The following is a 19,774-nucleotide window of genomic DNA, read 5'->3' on the forward strand; positions in this document are numbered from 1 at the left end:
CTCACATGTTCCTGACGTGTTCCTGACGTGTTCCTCACATGTTCCTGACGTGTTCCTCACATGTTCCTGACGTGTTCCTCACATATTCCTGACGTGTTCCTCACATGTTCCTGACGTGTTCCTGACGTGTTCCTCACATGTTCCTTGTTCTATTGTTTTAAAGAGTGCCTCATTCGGACGCCCTTCCTCAGCCTCGGACTCAGTCCTGCTCTCTGCTGACGTTGAGGTGACACCAGCTCATTCAGCTCTTGTGTCCTCTAAAGACAGTTCTCCAAACTGTCCTTTTGTCCTGAAGACCATTGTTTTGACGTATTATTCATAGCAGCTATTTTTAGACTTCTGTCTCCGGCCTTAAAAGGCAGTCAGATTCTTACAGTATGTGCACTTACACAAGCAGGAAGCCAGTAACCGCTGTCAGTGCGAGTTACAGACACGTGGTCCTGTCCCGTGGACGCTGCAGGGCGGTGAGACAACGCCAAGCAAGCCAGAGACAGAGGGTGAAGAGGACAGGCTGGTGTCCAGGACCTGGAGGACGAGGTGGACGGTTCATTAAGTGGTCGTTAGAAACTCAGGAATCAGCATCAACTCTCTCACCTCAGTGTAAACATCTCAATCCTCCTCTTGTCTCCATGTTTACTTCAGATTGTGAATCTGGATTTTCTCCAGGGAATATTTGTGCCTCATCTGCCCCCTAGTGGACGAACATGTTCACACAACTCCAACAGTAAACTCTCATCTCCTCAGACACAGTTTGTTCAATGTTAATCTGCAGGAAACTTTATTTACACCTTTTATATGTTGGTGCTCGAGCTCATGATAGTGTTGGACTGTTGTTGCTCAGTAAGCAGCTCTGAGTTTGTTGTGTAACTGTGTCGCACCAAACACACAAACACACAAACACACAAACACACAGTCTCAAGTGACTGAATCAGGTGTTAGGTTTTGCACTTTGCACCTTGTAACTCGAGTGTGTGTGTGCGTGTGTGTGTGTGTGTGTGTGTGTGTGTGTGTGTGTGTGTGTGTGTGTGTGTGTGTGAGTGTGTGTGTGTGTGTGTGTGTACTGCAGCTCTGTATCATCCATCATTTAAAGGCCTGATTTAAAGAGCTTTGTTTGGTATCAATCATTCAGCCTCGTCCTGCTTCCCTGATCACTGCTGAGGTGTAAAACCACAAACACACAACACACAACACACGAGGAGGCAGCGTCTCCACATGTGTGTGGGTCTGTCAGCAGGATTACACAAAAAGTCCCGGAGCAAATCTCTGACGACCGGTTGTGAGAGCGACTGGAGGAGACGACTGAACCTGATGAGTCTCAGGTGGAGAGGATCTGATGGAAGCTTCACCTGTTTGTATCGTCACTGTTGTGTTTCCTGTTTGTATCGTCACTGTTGTGTTTCCTGTTTGTCTGTCACTGTTGTGTTTCCTGTTTGTATCGTCACTGTTGTGTTTCCTGTTTGTCTGTCACTGTTGTGTTTCCTGTTTGTATCGTCACTGTTGTGTTTCCTGTTTGTATCGTCACTGTTGTGTTTCCTGTTTGTATCGTCACTGTTGTGTTTCCTGTTTGTATCTGTCACTGTTGTGTTTCCTGTTTGTGTCTGTCACTGTTGTGTTTCCTGTTTGTATCTATCACTGTTGTGTTTCCTGTTTGTGTCTGTCACTGTTGTGTTTCCTGTTTGTATCGTCACTGTTGTGTTTCCTGTTTGTATCGTCACTGTTGTGTTTCCTGTTTGTGTCTGTCACTGTTGTGTTTCCTGTTTGTATCGTCACTGTTGTGTTTCCTGTTTGTATCGTCACTGTTGTGTTTCCTGTTTGTATCGTCCCTGTTGTGTTTCCTGTTTGTATCGTCCCTGTTATGTTTCCTGTTTGTCTGTCACTGTTGTGTTTCCTGTTTGTATCGTCACTGTTGTGTTTCCTGTTTGTATCGTCACTGTTGTGTTTCCTGTTTGTGTCTGTCACTGTTGTGTTTCCTGTTTGTATCGTCACTGTTGTGTTTCCTGTTTGTATCGTCACTGTTGTGTTTCCTGTTTGTCTGTCACTGTTGTGTTTCCTGTTTGTATCGTCACTGTTGTGTTTCCTGTTTGTCTGTCACTGTTGTGTTTCCTGTTTGTATCGTCACTGTTGTGTTTCCTGTTTGTATCGTCACTGTTGTGTTTCCTGTTTGTATCGTCACTGTTGTGTTTCCTGTTTGTATCGTCACTGTTGTGTTTCCTGTTTGTATCGTCCCCTGTTGTGTTTCCTGTTTGTATCGTCACTGTTGTGTTTCCTGTTTGTATCGTCCCTGTTGTGTTTCCTGTTTGTATCGTCCCTGTTGTGTTTCCTGTTTGTATCGTCCCTGTTATGTTTCCTGTTTGTATCGTCCCTGTTATGTTTCCTGTTTGTGTCTGTCACTGTTGTGTTTCCTGTTTGTGTCTGTCACTGTTGTGTTTCCTGTTTGTATCGTCACTGTTGTGTTTCCTGTTTGTATCGTCACTGTTGTGTTTCCTGTTTGTATCGTCACTGTTGTGTTTCCTGTTTGTGTCTGTCACTGTTGTGTTTCCTGTTTGTATCGTCACTGTTGTGTTTCCTGTTTGTAACGTCACTGTTGTGTTTCCTGTTTGTCTGTCACTGTTGTGTTTCCTGTTTGTATCATCACTGTTGTGTTTCCTGTTTGTATCGTCACTGTTGTGTTTCCTGTTTGTATCGTCCCTGTTGTGTTTCCTGTTTGTATCGTCCCTGTTGTGTTTCCTGTTTGTATCGTCCCTGTTATGTTTCCTGTTTGTGTCTGTCACTGTTGTGTTTCCTGTTTGTATCGTCACTGTTGTGTTTCCTGTTTGTAACGTCACTGTTGTGTTTCCTGTTTGTATCGTCCCTGTTGTGTTTCCTGTTTGTATCGTCACTGTTGTGTTTCCTGTTTGTATCGTCACTGTTGTGTTTCCTGTTTGTAACGTCACTGTTGTGTTTCCTGTTTGTATCGTCCCTGTTGTGTTTCCTGTTTGTATCGTCCCTGTTGTGTTTCCTGTTTGTATCGTCCCTGTTGTGTTTCCTGTTTGTATCGTCCCTGTTGTGTTTCCTGTTTGTATCGTCACTGTTGTGTTTCCTGTTTGTATCGTCACTGTTGTGTTTCCTGTTTGTATCGTCCCTGTTGTGTTTCCTGTTTGTATCGTCCCTGTTATGTTTCCTGTTTGTATCTGTCACTGTTGTGTTTCCTGTTTGTATCGTCCCTGTTGTGTTTCCTGTTTGTATCGTCACTGTTGTGTTTCCTGTTTGTATCGTCACTGTTGTGTTTCCTGTTTGTATCGTCACTGTTGTGTTTCCTGTTTGTATCGTCCCTGTTGTGTTTCCTGTTTGTATCGTCACTGTTGTGTTTCCTGTTTGTATCGTCACTGTTGTGTTTCCTGTTTGTGTCTGTCACTGTTGTGTTTCCTGTTTGTGTCTGTCACTGTTGTGTTTCCTGTTTGTATCGTCACTGTTGTGTTTCCTGTTTGTATCGTCACTGTTGTGTTTCCTGTTTGTATCGTCACTGTTGTGTTTCCTTTTTGTGTCGTCACTGTTGTGTTTCCTGTTTGTATCGTCACTGTTGTGTTTCCTGTTTGTATCGTCACTGTTGTGTTTCCTGTTTGTATCGTCACTGTTGTGTTTCCTGTTTGTATCGTCACTGTTGTGTTTTCCTGTTTGTCGCTCAGTGTCGTCTTCGTTCTGTTTTTATTAATAAATCATCCTCACTTCCTCTCTCTCTCTGTTTGTGTCTGAATTTGTTTCAGAAATCACTGAACTCTCACACAAATGAAATCTGACCCAGGAATCAGAACCGGGAGCTGAGCGGCTGGTGCAGGTCGGGTCGGGTCGTCCAGTCGGCTGGAGGTCGGAGGTCAGAGGTCGGAGGTCGCTGACCTTCTGAACGTCTCCTCTTCTCTGCTGGTGCAGTCGAGGAATCAAGAAAGTGCAGATGTGAATATTTGATGAGCTCATATGATCCATGACGGGAACAGGACACCAGCAGCTCCGTCACCAGGCTGCCCGCTGACTGCAGGGGGGGGGGGGGGGGGGGGGGTCCTCCGCTCGGGGGCCCTCTCTCTGGGGGGGGTCCTCTCTCCCAGGGGGGGGTCCTGTCCACTTGTGTTGCTTCTGTTTGTCTACACACACTTTTGTTGGTGTCGTCTTGTGTTAACATCACGGGGGGGGGGGGAATACAAACACTCCCCGTGCTCCTTTTTAAACTCGTGAAATGAGAGGATCTGGTTTGACGTGAGGAAGAGGAGACGCGTCGTCCATCTTTATTTACAGAGTGTGGAGCGGAGATGAGGCTGACCTGTGATCAGTTACTGATCCACTGAAAACCCTCATGCAGCCACTAGAGGGCCCCGTCTTCTCAATGTGAACAATGGATTAATGATGTCATATTAATATGTGCTGCTATCATCACAGTGAAACTATGGGATCATCGTAGTGTAGATGAAACTGTTCCTGCCCTCCATCTCTCTCTCTTCTCTCTCTCTCTCTCTCTCCTCTCTCCCTCCTCTCTCCCTCCTCTCCTCCTCTTCTCTCCCCCTCTTCTCTCTCTCTCTCTCTCTCCTCTCTCCCTCCTCTCTCCCTCCTCTCCTCCTCTTCTCTCCCCCTCTTCTCTCTCTCTCTTCTCTTCTCTCTCTCTTCTCTTTCCCTCCTCTCCTCCTCTTCTCTCCCCCTCTTCTCTCTCTCTCTCTCTTCTCTCTCTCTCCTCTCTCCCTCCTCTCCCCCTCTTCTCTCTCTCTCTCTCTCTCTCTCCTCTCTCCCTCCTCTCCTCCTCTTCTCTCCCCCTCTTCTCTCTCTCTCTCTCTCTCCTCTCTCCCTCCTCTCTCCCTCCTCTCCTCCCTCCTCGCCCCCTCTTCTCTCTCTCTCTCTCTCTCTCTTTTCTCTCTCTCCTCTCCCCCTCTTCTCTCCCCCTCTTCTCTCTCTCTCTCTCTCTCCTCTCTCCCTCCTCTCTCCCTCCTCTCCTCCTCGTCTCTCCCCCTCTTCTCTCTCTCTCTCTCTCTCCTCTCTCCCTCCTCTCTCCCTCCTCTCCTCCCTCCTCGCCCCCTCTTCTCTCTCTCTCTCTCTCTTTTCTCTCTCTCCTCTCCCCCTCTTCTCTCCCCCTCTTCTCTCTCTCTCCTCTCTCCCTCCTCTCCCCCTCTTCTCTCCCCCTCTTCTCTCTCTCTCTCTCTCTCCTCTCTCCCTCCTCTCTCCCTCCTCTCCTCCCTCCTCGCCCCCTCTTCTCTCTCTCTCTCTCTCTCTCTCTCTCTCTCCTCTCTCCCTCCTCTCCCCCTCTTCTCTCTCTCTCTCGCTCTCTCTCTCCTCTCTCCCTCCTCTCTCCCTCCTCTCCCCCTCTTCTCTCTCTCTCTGGCCTGGCCTCTTCACGCTGTGACTCCATCTGGACCAGGCGTTGCCGCTCAGAACCCGAGGAGCCTCCTGCTCGTTCTCTGCCGTCTGGTGACGCCCGGCCTGCTCTGACCCCCCCCCCCCCCCTGTCTCGCCTCCTCTGCCTGAACACAGGGACTCAGGTGAGAGTTGGAACGCTGCAGTGGAAAATGAAACAGGAGGAGCCGGCCGGCCGTGAGGTGAGACAGAGTGAGCGAGATGGAGGATGATGCTGTGCACGTGGGCGGGGGAGTGGGTGATGGCAGCTTGTGGCGATGATGCATCACCTGAACCCAGTGAACGATTTCCAGCTTCACCAACTCAGGTGGTGTCGCTGAGCATCGAGCAACACACACATTCCACTTGTGTTACCAGCGTTTGTTTGTTAGTCAGCAGCATCACACAAAAACTACACAACAGGTTTCTATAGAGCTGCTGGAAGGACACTGAGTCAGACATTTGTTCTCACATCCAGAACCTCCAGAACATCACAGAGCCTTCAGAACACAATGTGAGGAACACGTCAGGAACATGTGAGGAACAAGACAGGAACACGTCAGGAACGTGTGAGGAACACGTCAGGAACATGTCAGAGCCTTCAGAACACGTCAGGAACATGTGAGGAACACGTCAGGAACATGTGAGGAACACGTCAGGAACATGTGAGGAACACGTCAGGAACACGTCAGGAACACGTCAGGAACATGTGAGGAACATGTGAGGAACACGTCAGGAACATGTGAGGAACATGTGAGGAACACGTCAGGAACGTGTCCGGACTTCAGCGCAGGTCTGAAACCGCCTCTCTTCTCATTTTCCTGATCTTTCTGTGTGTTGTGTTTTCGCTCGTCCACCCACACTCACCCAACATGCTCTCTGCCCTGGGCTGCCTCTCTCCTGAGTCTCACTCACATCTACTGTAGCACTGCAGTGCTGCAGCAGCCTCACTATGATTCATACAAACAAAAATCCTCCTCGTGAAAAACAGACAAATCAACAGGATTCAGCTGCAGCGGAGACGCTGAGCAGAGAACTGAGAGCAGCTTCACACATAGATGTGAAAGTTCTGTGCAGCATGTGCAGCAGAGCAGCCGTGAGGCGTGACGCTGCTCATACGTGTGCAGCTTCTTTCTTTGAAGCCTGATCTCCACACGGGGAGAAGCTCTGGAGCTTCAGCGTCCTGCAGAGTCTGTGGGCTGCAGAGAACTCACTGAGTCACACAGCAGATTCTCCACTGAGCTGAGAATACAACACAAACAGCTTCAACAGACACAAGAGCTGCACAACAACACTGAGAGGCCGAGGGCCCCGGAGAACCCGCCCCTCACCACCCTGTGTGGTCCAATGAAACATGTGTGTTGTTCAGGAGCATGTCCTTGACTCCGCCCCCTTCTTCTTCTTCTGTTCTTTACTTCTCTCCCTCCTCCTCATCAAACAGGGACGTGTTGAGGACGACTCAGCTTCTGCATAATTGATGGTGGAAGCTTAAAGAATCATTAATGAGTTCTTGGTTCTTTGACTGGATCAGAAACTGATATATGTATTTTCCACCGGGCGTCTGTGGCTCTGTCTGTGGCGTGTCAGTGATCAGGTCGGGTCAGCGCGTCCTGACACGGAGCTGCTTCACATGCCAGACTATTTCAGTAAGGTCACATGTGCACGCGCTGCTGTTGTGTGTCTGTTTGCTCCCGGACTCGACTTTGTGTTGAACGAGAGGAAATGAGAATCTTCTGCTCGGTTCCTGTGGAACTCGTTTTCGAACCTTCTCAGATCATCAAGGTCTTTGTCCTGGAGGAGAACACCACCACTGCTGCTGCTGCACCTGCATGAAGAACCTCATTGGATGGTTGTTGACCACATGACAGTTCAGGTGTAAACACACTGAATCACAACAGAGGGAACCAGCTGACCAATCAGAGCAGGGCCTTGTAGGAGGCGGGGTCTTAAAGAGACAGCGGCTGAAGAGAGGAGCTGCAGCGACAGTCTGAGGAAATGTTTGATTAGAGCATGAAAACATTTTACAGTTTGAACTTTCATTAATCAACAAACAGCAGAGTCATATCTTTCAAAATTTATTGAAACTGTTGCAATATGATGACGTCAGAATGGACATAGCTTGTCGACTAACCTTGCATAGGTTACAGACGATGATGCCTCGGCAGCGAGAACATGAATAAAGAGAGAGGAGCGACTCCGGGGTTTGAAACAACCCAGTGATGAGCACATTTCATTTTTTACATATTCATTTATTCTCTTTTGAGTCAGGACGAGACTTTGGCTTCTCCCTGTGAGTCCGGACGAGAGGAACAGACGAGCCGAACCCACGAGTCCCGAAATAAACCTCCGGCTAAAAATAGAGCCTCAAAAAAACCACGTTCTGAAGAGAGAAGCCGTGAAGCAGCGATGAGACTGATGACGACGTCCATCTGTGGGAATGATCCTGTCCCTCGTGCACCAGGAGACGTCAGCTTGTCTTTGCACTTCAAGACTATTTTCATACCTGAAATTCGTCTGTGCATCATCATCATCATCATCATCATCATCATCATCATCATCATCAGAGTTGTGACATTTAAAAAAACTTCCCTTTGAAAACTCGTGAAGCGTGATGCAGAGTTTCTCTGTTTCTTTGAAAAGCTGAAATAAAAGTGTCAGTTAAAGCCGCACTAATCTTTTTTACTTTTTTTTACTTAATGCAGCTCTAAGTGATTTAAGTGATTCCTACAATCTTTTCCTAAACTTTACATTGATCACACATGTCAACAATGAAAAAATGATTTTCCAAATATCCTGTGAACAGAAGACAAGTCGGAGAAGTGGTTGATATGCAGCCGATCAGAGATGAATCACATGAGAAGGAACTGATTCAGCAGTTGACACTTGGCAGTTAAAAGCTTGTATGATGATCATATTCTGTGGTAATATAAATCCTGGACTTCAATTTGAAAGGGGCAGTGATTTCCCTGTTTGCTGCATATCAAACAAAATGATTTTCTAAAAAAGAAATGACACACGAGCGTCCATCTACAAAACGGTTCTTGTTCTGTGAATCTTCGTCCGTTGAGCTGCTCTGATGATAAGAAACGACTAGAAAACATTATTTGGTCCCTTCAGTGTTCTACGGTGAAAACACCACGAATGTGAACAAACAGAAATGAAACCACGAGACGAGCGACTGACTGGATCTGACTCACGAGTTGAAAGGTGAAGTTTCTAATTCCCTCTCCTGTGGAACGTGCTGAACACGCAGCACCGGCTTCTGGTTTTTACTTCTTTGATTAAAGGGATTTGTTTCATCACACGTTCGACAGGTTGATGACACACAGCTGGTTCTCATTGCACTGACCAGTAAAACCAGTAAAACCACAGGTCCCAGTTGAGCTGAGCAGGTACGATGATGTCACTCACAGGATTCACAGATTTCACACACATCGATCGACACTGACCCAACACAAACTTTATCTTTACACGATGTCACCCGACCACCTCTTTGCTCCTGTCATAACAACTGCAGCCACTAGGGGTCACTAAACAAAATACAACCATTGTTCGTAATAAGCTTCCAGACGAGCTGCCGGACGGATCCAGAGGGGACTGGTCCTCGGGATCTTCTGGACCCTCTACATGAGGTCATATGATCAGAGTTCTGTTAAGGAACAATTTAAAGCCTCAGTTTTGTATCATCTTCATCACAGACATGTTTTCATGACAGCACAAACAAAACTGCAGAACTTAGAGGAGCAACAAATAATCAGAGCTCATCTTCATCGGTTAATCCGATAGATTAACTGATGAAGATGTCCTCCCTGTCAACAGAGAAGTCAGAGGTGAATTCCAAGGTGACGTTGATGAACGTGAGCTCCATGAAGATGTGGAACATTCAGGTCGAACACGTGAGAGACAGTTTCTCTCCAGCAGTGATTTGCACAAAATGAAAATGTAAGAGGATAAAGCACATTGAATGTAGATTCCTTTAGTTCACATCCGACTCACTGAGCACTGAGTGTTTCAGCAGCTTCAGGGTCAGTGGTCCCATCGTCTGGTCCACAGGAAACTCCCTCACACACTCATGTGCTCGGCTCTCACTGCAAAACAACACAGCAGCAGCAGCAGCGCCATTTTGCAGGCGTGGAGAGTGACTAGCGCCTGTGGTGATGTTCAGCAGCTCTGCAGAGGAAACACCGAGCCTCACGTCCATCACATCTCTGCTCAGCAGCAGCATCCTGCACATCTCCTATTGAGTCAGAGCTTCAGCCTCTGATCCCAGAGCTGCAGGATGAGATCACACGACCACTGCAGCTCCTTCTGAGGAGCAGCAGCAGGGAAGGAGGAGAACCACAAAACAGCCGTGACTCAAGTGTTTGTGACCCACACGGAGTAACATGTGTCCAGATGATTCTACACAGAGCAGATCTAATATTCAGCAGAAGATATTGGTCCCAGTAACCAGAGCGCGGCGGTGTTGAGAGCAGCCAGGGGGCGCTGTTCAGCTCAGCTCACAGTCGCCCCCCCCAGAAGCTGCTGCTGATGATCACACTGCAGATCGGCTCTCAGCTGGTTGAGCTGAGGTCGGCTGCAAGTGTTTGCAACTGACAAAATATAAAACTGGTGACATTTCAAAACACAGATCAGTTCCTTCATCACCATGAACACACACACTGCTGCTGCAAATCCATCCACCACTGAAAGTAGTCCCCAGCACCACCAGCAGAATGAGGCACTGGGCCGAGGTCTCCAGATAAACTCCCATTAGTAATTTCAAATTGTCCAAGTGAAGTAAACACAGTGATTAGGATCCTGAATGAGAGTCGGAACATGATCTGAACCGTGTTAATCCAAACACTCAGCTGCTGTCACAAACCACACACAACCTCCTAAGACTCAGATTATGAGTTTTACTTCTGTTCAAACACAAATCTGCTGCCAATCAAATGTTGATCATGTTAAAAGCTACCGGCCCCAGTTAGCTTCTGGTTCAGGGGCGGATTTCAGTGGCAAGACTGTAAATTGGTAAATTGCCAGAGGGCTAATCACACAGCTAGCTTCATTAGCCAATCACCAGACAGTCTGTGAACATGTGGTGAGCTCCAGCAGCTGATCCAGCCACTGACTCTCTACAGTTATACTGAAGGAAATCAACAGGACTCTTAAGAATCTCCAACTCACACATGGGAGAAAACCTCCTTTGTCTTCTCAGCTTCCTGATCTGAGAGGATCTGTTTTGATGGTCGTGCTCTGCAGCCGTGTGTCATCAACCAGGACGGAGGTCCAGTAACTGGCCCATGACCTCATGGTGAACATGGACCCTCTGGTGTCCAGGTGTGCAGGGAGCAGTGCATCTGGATGGCAGGAGAAGTGGAGCTGCACGTTGTGAGCTCTTTGTCTTCTGTTGTAACGGGAGGCACTTTAGTCAATTCAATAATGAGACGGGGTTGAAGGCACTAGAAACTAATTAGAGATAAGATCTCTGAAATTTGTTCACTACTACTGCTTTGCTTCTTGAAACTTTTTAAATAAAAGATCAGATGGCAAACGAGGTCACGCATCACGTCACATGATCCCATGCACTTCCTGGTCAGAGATCAGTTGAACAAACCAAAGAGGATGGAACTTCTGAAACGTCGTCTTTTTAAAGAGATCTGTCTCTTGTGATTTTTTTGTGTTGTTTGTCTCTTTTGTGTCCCGTCCGGCCTTCAGCTCCGTCATGCACCATCTCCTGTTGTTAGCTTGACACGAGTGAGGAGCAGCGTGGTCCCCCCCCCCCCCCCCCCCCCACACCCCCCACCCCCCCACAACTGCAAGCAATTAAATACTGTCATCATGCATTGAGTATACGCAGCTACACCGCAGCTCATTAGGCCGTAATGCTTTAGTATTCTGACATGCCGTGATCTTCGAAAAAGAAGTGTTCCTGTTCCCGTTATGATTTTTAACATTCAACACTTAAATGCTTTGAAATAAATTAAACAATAATAAATAGCAGTGCACTTTGGTGAAAACAAATGAGAGAAAACATCCGAAAGGAGAAGATGAAGGTCAAAATAAAAATGAGGTAACATCTTGTGCATGCCGATATAAGAGAGAAGAGTCTCCACATGCTTTTATATAAAGGAGCGTTGCATGGCATCGTACAGGAACCTGCAGCCGACCTGTAGCAGCAGTGCAGATGATCCTCCTCAAGGCTCGGCACACGTCTTCTCTGGGTCTCATAAGGTGCCTGAAGAACTTCAATCAACATCGGGCGTCAAGTTAAAAGTTCCCTGGATGTGCCGCAGGAAAACACGTGTCCACTGTAATCCACTGAAACGTGTCTGCTCAGGGAGCCGGGCCCCGATGGGCCGGGTTCCATCAGCACCTCTTCTATCCTAAAGCTTGAGTCTGTGGCACAGAGCCAGGAAGGTGTGGAGGAGATTGACTGATAAATTATTGTGTTCTACAGAGAATGAACTCATCAGACTCTGAATAGATTCTCTTCCTCACTTTGGTCATTCAAACATTTAGTTTTTCTCATTTGAATCTGTTAAATCACACAAACCTGCTTTTATCTTTTACTGTGGTTAAACCCTGTTTGTGTGTTTTCTGTCACTTTGCCTCTTGTGTCTGATCTTTATGTCTTTTTGTCGCATGTAAAGCACTTTGAAATAATTGTCTTCTCGTTAAGAGGCCGTGCAGACACACACACACTCGCATCATCTTGTCTGAATTGGTTCCTTCAAGTTCTCAGCGCTTGTTTCCTAAATGATTTATTCTGCTCCTCCTCTCTGCATCTATGTGTTTCCACGAATAGCTGCAGAGAAAAGGAAGTTGAGACTTTGACGCTAACACCAGGTTGTGTTCAAACACTCCAGCTTTAAAGTGAGTCCACGTGCAACATGGCCGAAAATACCCTGTCCCTGGTCAAGGTCACATGACGTCATCAGGCCTGTTTCCTTAAGACTGACCTCTGAGATCATGAAAACTGACAAACTGGTCCTTCCTGTGCAAAATATGTTGTTCAGCTTTAATTCTTTTTGCAGAATTAAGGATTTCAAAGGTAAAAGCTACTAAATAAATAATTAATAATTTATCAAAAAATCTTCCCTGACACCTGCCGATCTTTGTCCTATTGCCAAACTAATCCCTTGTTAGTTTTTTTGGATGAAATTACTTCTACAGATTTACCATGTGAGCCTGGAAGCTATGAGTCTTCACACATGTTTGAATGTATCTATGCAAAAGAAGAGAATAAAATGCACCAATGGAGATAAAGCATCCAGATATTTCTACAGTATGTACAGTGGTGGCCCGACGCCGCCTCACACGTCGGTGAGAAGCTTCCCCTTGTTCACATGGTTCTGGCTCGGAGCCGTGCAGTTGGCAGTTCTAAGGTTCGCTTCCCTGAAGTTATCGATGCTGTTGTTCATGTCCTCGTCGATCTCCATGTACTCCGACTTGCTGACGGCCGACGAGCTGCGGCGGCTGGAGTTGGTGTCCGACGCCAGGTTCTGGTTGCTCACGTTGAGCAGCTGGGCCTGCTCCTCGCCCTCCGTCTCCCGGTGGTAGAAGTAGTTGAAGTTGGACACGATGACCGGCACCGGCAGCGCGATGGTGAGCACCCCGGCGATGGCGCACAGCGAGCCCACGATCTTCCCCCCGATGGTCACCGGGTACATGTCCCCGTAGCCCACCGTGGTCATGGACACCACCGCCCACCAGAAGGCGTCCGGGATGCTGGTGAAGAACGACTCCTTCTCCTCGGCCTCTGCAAAGTACACGGCGCTGGAGAACAAAATCACTCCGATGAAGAGGAAGAAGATGAGCAGGCCCAGCTCCCGCATGCTGGCCTTCAGGGTCTGGCCCAGGATCTGGAGCCCCTTGGAGTGCCGGGACAGTTTAAAGATCCTGAACACCCTCACCAGGCGGATCACCCTGAGGATGGCCAGAGACGTGGCCTGCTCCCCTCCTCCTTTACCCTCCTTGTTGTTCTCCTGGTCGTCCGCCAGCTCTGTGCCCAGCGTGATGAAGTACGGGATTATAGCCACAATGTCGATAGAGTTCATCATGTTTTTAAAGAACGCCGCTTTGCTGGGGCAAGCGAAGAAGCGAACTATCAACTCAAAGGAAAACCAGATGATGCACAGCGTCTCCACCACGAAGAAAGGGTCCGTGAGGACGTTGGGTTTATAAAATACAGTCGTGTTTCCTACCACCCGCATGCGGCCGCCGGCGTCCTCCTTCAGCTCCGGTAGTGTCTCCAAACAAAATATGACTATTGAAATAAGAATAACCATCACAGAGACGATGGCGATCCCCCGCGCCGGGCCAGAACTCTCCGGATGCTCGAAGAGGAGCCAGATCTGCCGCTGGAACTCCTTCTCCGGCAGGGGGCGCTCCTCTTCCCGAATGAACCCCTCGTCCTCACGAAACTTCTCCATCGCCTCTGCGCCGAGTTCGTAGAATTTAATCTCCTCTGAGAACATATCCAGAGGCACGTTGACCGGCCTCCTCAGCCGGCCCCCGGATTGGTAATAATACAAGATGGCGTCAAAGCTCGGTCGGTTCCGGTCAAAGAAGTACTCGTTCCGTAGAGGGTCGAAGTAGCGCATCCTCTTCTTCGGGTTCCCGAGGAGCGTCTCCGGGAACTGGGCGAGGGTTTTGAGCTGCGTCTCGAAGCGCAGCCCCGAGATGTTGATGACGACCCGCTCGCAGCAGTCGTGGTCATCGTGGTCGTCATCGGGCGGGTAGAGGTCCTGTGGATGACCCGGGAGGGTGGAGGTCTCATCCATGTTGTCTGTGGACACCACAGTCATCCTTCCTGGGGGGGTTGGGCAGACAGGAAGAGGAAGTGGTGTGAGGAGGTGGGGAGGGAGGTGGGGCAGGTCGGAGGGCAGAAGCTCCTAAAGAGACCAGGAGCTGTGCAAAGCCTCCCTCTCCATCACCTTCATCACCATCATCACCATCATCACCATCATCTCCATCATCTCCGAGCTGAACATCTCCCCTCACAGCTTCATCTGACCTGCAACAAACACACCATCAGTCTCCTGCTCCTCTGCAGAGCTTCCTGTTTGTCAGCAGCAGAATCACGCAGCAGCTGCATCTGCTGTATTTTTACCGCATACATCAAGTTTGCGGGGCCGCTGCTGCGCGCACGTCAGGTTTCACTCACGCATCAGGTTCAGTCCGAGCACATGAAGGTTTCACACATCAACACATGAATTCAGTCTAACACAACATCCGAGGCTCAAAGATGGAGACGTCAAATAAAAGCGTACCTGCGCTGAGGTGGAGAAGAGGAGGTGGAGAACAGGAGGTGGAGAACAGGAGGTGGAGAACAGGAGGTGCAGCGTCCTCACCGCAACTTGGCTTTAATTCTAATATCGTTTTACAGTATCTCTGAAATATTAATAGACTATGTTGTCTTGGTCAACATCCGTATCCTCTTGGTGTTGGTTTTCAGCGACGACCGGAGCAGCCCGCAGGAGGAGTAGGAGGAGGAGGAGGAGGTGAAGGAGGACGAGGAGGAAGAGGAGGAGGTGGAGGAGGAAGAGGAGGAAGAGGAAGAAGATCCGCGGCTCCGCAGCAAAAACCCGCACTGACAGCTTTTAATGAAAATCATGCTGGAGAGGAGGAGGACGCGGAGAGAGAGAGGGAGCGAGAGGAGCAGGATGGAGGGAGCAAGGAGGAGCGGACTCTGCAGCATCAGCACAAACAGCTCAGCGGCTCCGGGGGGTTCTACTCAAAACACCGAGGACCGGGGGAGAGGAGGAGGACGCGTCTGCGATCATTTAGAAGCATATTGCAGGAGGAGAGGAGGGAAGGAGTGAAGGAGGGAGCGAGGGAGGGAGGGGTTAGAGAGAGAGAGAGAGAGAGACAGAGAGCGAGAGAGAGGGAGAGAGGGAGGAGGAGGAGGTGGGGGGTTCGACGCAATGCAGACAGACTGTAACACAGTCACTTCTCCAGTCGCTTATATATGTGTGTGTGTGTGTGTGTGTGTGTGTGTGTGTGTGTGTGTGTGTGTGTGTGTGTGTGTGTGTGTGTGTGTGTGTGTGTGTGTGCATGTGTGTGTGTGTGTGTGTGTGTGTGGAGCAGGTTGTGCACGTTAAAGAAGCCTCATGATCACAAACATGATTCTTCTGCATCATGTTATATAACCACGAGGTCAATATGTTCCTACAGCTTCTGGATCTGGATCTGGATCTGGATCTGGTCCCCTGGTCCCCTGCTCCCTGGTCCTCTGGTCCCCTGCTCCCCTGGTTCCCTGGTTCCCTGGTTCTGATTGGCTGGCTCTCTGACTCCTGGACTCTGCAGCAGGAAGTGGCTCAGACTCTCTCTAATTGGCTGAAGCCCTGTTGGTCTAACGCTCTCCATGTTGCCATGGTAACGGGGAGAAAACAGCAGGTCCATCTTTTATTTTTTTTCAAAGCCTCAGTTTGTTTCTCTGGTGTCACATGACCTGACTGAAGGTGGAAGTCAGCTGATCAGTGACGTTCCTCATCAGCTGACACAAGGTTGGAGGTTCGAGGCCCGATGCTGCCACACGAAGGGAAACAGGAAGGAAGTGAAACAGGAAGGAAGTGAAACGAGGAACTAAGTTAAAACTGAGATTCAATCAAACTCACTCATAGATATCCGTCCTCTAGATTTACCTATTTCTATAATTCAGATGGATTCTTCAGGAATCAAGTAAATGGTCACATGCCGTCTACACATGTTACACGTCCGCCCCTACACTGCCCCCTGCTGTTCCTGTCTGTATTGCATCCTGCTGATCTGTAGCATTAATTAATCGGATTCACCAATAAAAAATACTTTGTTGATCGTATAAACCACGAATAACTGAGATAACGAGCTGAGGATTCACTTTATTATAAAACTCAAACCTGGAGACGCAGCGAAGCTTCAACTTTATCTCCTGAATTCACAGGACGTTGATCACACCTCTATCGTGAGTCAGGTGGGACGAGTGAGAGACGCTCTGTGACGCTCAGGTCAGAGACGCTCTGTTCACGGGAGATATGTCTTTGACTGGCAGAGGATTTATCAACCGTCTTCAAAATTCAGATCACGAGGCTTAAAATAGAAATAAGGACATCAGAGGGAAATCAGCAGGTGACAGTCAGAAGCTTGACTTTCATTTAATTCTCCTCTGCAGCTCTGAAGCACCTGGAGAGAAGGAGTCTGAAGAATCAACCACGTCCACTCATTCCTATCTGTTGACCCTAGAGACAGGTTTTAAAAAGCAGCTCTAAATAAAATTAATGTTCAACAACATCATCGTTAAACCTGGGGACCAGTTGAATTTGAGGATGAGCTACATTCCCTGTTTTACTGTCCGTTAGTGACATGAAGTGAATTCCTGATGAATCCGGATGAGACGCTCCTGAATGGAACTCAAAGGGTTAAAGCAGAATATTAACGTGAGAGCGTATTGATCAGCTGTTCACTGAAGGTTTGAAATATGTGTTGAGCTCCAAAATAAAAGCAACACAATCTGTGTAAGAGTTTATTTTTTTATAGTTTTTTTTTTTATTGGTCTTTTACAGGAAATCATTTAGTTTTTTTTCTGTCAAAATAAATCGGTGATGACAGAAGGAAGCTTGAGGAGACCTTTGACATTCAGCACCTCGGACAGCTCCCGTCTCCTGCTGGTTTCCAGTGATGGTTCAGTTTCTGTTCTGGTTGGATCCTGGTTCTTCAGACAGTTGTTCCTCAGCAGGTCGGAGCTGAGTGTCGGCAGCAGGAGTGAAGCTCAGCAGACGGACGAGCGGCCGGCAGGAAGTCGGGAGATCAGCGGGAACCTCCCAGGTTTATTAATAACACATCAAAAAAGATGGATGAAGAGATTCTTCTGTTCAGATGATGAAATTACATATTTAAACCAATTGACGAAGATTTTAATTAACTTCTGTAGTTTTATCAACTCTTAAGTAGGTCAGGTTTAATGAGGCTTTTCAAAATGTGTTAAAGTTCATATTTAATATTTTTTTATGTATTTGGTACTTTTTTTACGAAGATAAAGTCAAAGCGCCTCCATTGTCCCCTGGTGGCTGGCTGCATTATAGGTCAATAACCCAGCCTCCTCCATGTTAGCAGATGGGACATGGACCAAAGGCTCTCAGGGCCGAGCAGCCGTCTGAATGAAGGTTGAATGATTTCTAGTTTCTTTTCTTTTTCCTGAATCGTGTGTTAAACCTCCAACCAGTAGTTTGGCAACATTTCAAAACAAAAGCTCTTCTTCAAATTAAAAGCATCTAGCAGGAAAGGTACAGTAAAGGTACATCTGTGTTGAAGTCTGTTTTGTGTAACCGGAGTGTGTCCTTCTGTGTGAGTCTGTGGTGCAGATGAAGGTTGTGACTGAACTCTATTTGTAGTTCCAGTGTTAGTTGGTCAGTGACTGTCCGACAGCTGGGAGACGCTCGGCTGCACGGCTGCTCCGACCATGAAGTGGTGAATTCCTCAAAACTAAATTTAGTCTGAAGAGACGCCAGTGGAGCAGAACTCATCTGTGAGTGACCAGCACACAGACACACGTCATGGATGATCCTCAGGGTTTGAGACGTGTGGAGTTCCAGGACTCGCACCCGTGAGCTGAATTATCCTCCACACGTTTGACCCCCAGGTCCAAAGCATCGTGTAGTGAGACAAACGGCTCAGTGTTCACTCAGCCTGCAGCCAATCTGCAGAGAGCAGAGAGGAGTGAGGAGCTTCAGTCCATATGTTGTCATCACCTTTGACCCCAGAGGCTTAATGTGAAGGATTATAATCCACTTTGACTTTAGATGAAGCCAATGTCTTTGTCAGGAATCCCACAGATCGGGTTCAGGCTGAGGAGAGGATGTAGAATCAGTTCTTTCACCAAAGGTCACGAGTGTTGACCCCAGAGTTTCTGTGTCTGAGGCCGTGGACGAGAAATGAATCTCCTGAAACTCTGCATCACTCTCGTCTGCTCAGCTGCATTATGGGAAATGTAGGTTTTTGGACTTTTGACCCATATTGGATATAAAATGTCTTGATATCTTGAGCTCTGCTGCCGGATTCGTGTTTGTTGAGTTCACAAACTTCATATCATCATCATACTTGTGTCCCTGTTGTGTCCTGTGTTTGTTAGAAGTCGATTGTTGTAATCGACTGTCCCCAGGTCAGAGGTCACAGTGAGTCCAGAGGGATCAGAGCAGCTGGACGACGTGTTGTAAACAAATGAAAAGGTGGAAACGACTGAGACGCAGGAAACAGGCCGGTGACACACAGCTGACGTCGTGCTGAACACACACATCACACATGGTTCCTCCCTGAGCCGGGCCCGTGTGTGATCTGGTGTCAGATGATCCGTGCAGACCGCCGCGGCACAAAGGACGAGAAGCTGCCGCCGCCGCCGCTGCTATAACCGGCCGGGGTCGGATTACAGCTGCTGCTTCACCAGCCCTGAAACTGAAGATGGAAGACAGAGCCGCACCTAAAGTCCAAGTGGAAAGTTTAATGTGCACTTGAACCTTTGAGAGCGCTCTTAGCCCCTGTCCTCTCGGCCAATCAGCAGCTGATGCTGGTGGTGACTAAGCTCCTGAAGGCCTCAGCTTCCTCTACTGGGAACCAGTGATGGGCACCGATGGGCGGAGGATTAGTTTCTTAATTTACACTGCGAGTGCCAGAGCAGTGTTTTGAATTCCAGCTGGTTAGCCGGTCACTGAGAGTCGCTCTGTGAAGCTCACCTGCTCCCACGACCTGCTGCTGATCACAGGCAGACGAGGCTTCAGAGGTCAATCGACCAATCAGGACGACTTTAAAGTTCTGATCCCAGACCAGTTAAATCAACAAGCTCTGTCAAAATAATCACGTGATTCACATGAATAAATAGTTGACCCCCAAAGACCTGAAGCCCTGGGCCTCACTCCTCTGTTTGGTGTCAACACGGAACAGGAACGTGTTGCTCATCAAACTCAGACGTTTTATTAAAGATGAGTTATTTCACGTTCAGCTTCTTTGTGAGAGTTTGATTAGAAACGTGAGAGAAACCGTCCTGAACGTTTTCATAAATGTTGCTCGAGGAAAAAGGTGAAACCACTTTACATCAGCAGCTTCCAGGAAATCTTCAGTTCACTAACGTCCGGTGTTGACTTGAGACGTCCAACACAAAGACCAGCTGGTCCAGCATCGACCAATAGGAGCAGCTGACAGTGCTCGGTCAGAGAAGTGAAGCCGTTTCCTCTCTGGTGATGTCGTGCTCCTCGTAAAAGACGGGAAGCAGTGATTGGTCGGAGGACATCATGATGTCACCAGGCCACAACACAACAATTCACATCTGTTTATTGTAAACAACTTGACACAGTGAACATGTAAGCTGTGGACTGGTCCTTATGCATGAGGGGAGGAAGAGGAGGAGGAAGAGGAGGAGGAAGAGGAGGACGAGAAGGACGAGGGGGAGGAGGGGGACGAGGAGGAGGGA

The 19,774-nt window shown here is 48.2% G+C and overlaps 1 protein-coding gene across 1 annotated transcript; it reads right to left on the reverse strand.

Moving 5' to 3' along the window:
* Nucleotides 1-12,647: 12,647 nt before the first annotated feature.
* Nucleotides 12,648-14,141, reverse strand: kcna1b (potassium voltage-gated channel, shaker-related subfamily, member 1b). The gene has a single exon (XM_053415396.1). The coding sequence runs from the start codon at nt 14,139-14,141 to the stop codon at nt 12,648-12,650; it is 1,494 nt and encodes a 497-aa protein (XP_053271371.1).
* Between the last annotated feature and the right edge of the window lie 5,633 nt (nt 14,142-19,774).

The sequence above is a fragment of the Pleuronectes platessa genome, chromosome 22, assembly GCF_947347685.1.
Source record: "Pleuronectes platessa chromosome 22, fPlePla1.1, whole genome shotgun sequence".
NCBI lineage: Eukaryota > Metazoa > Chordata > Actinopteri > Pleuronectiformes > Pleuronectidae > Pleuronectes > Pleuronectes platessa.

Excerpts from the sequence above, each read along its gene's own strand:
- kcna1b (XM_053415396.1), bottom strand. The coding sequence starts at position 14,141 with ATGACTGTGGTGTCCACAGACAACATGGATGAGACCTCCACCCTCCCG.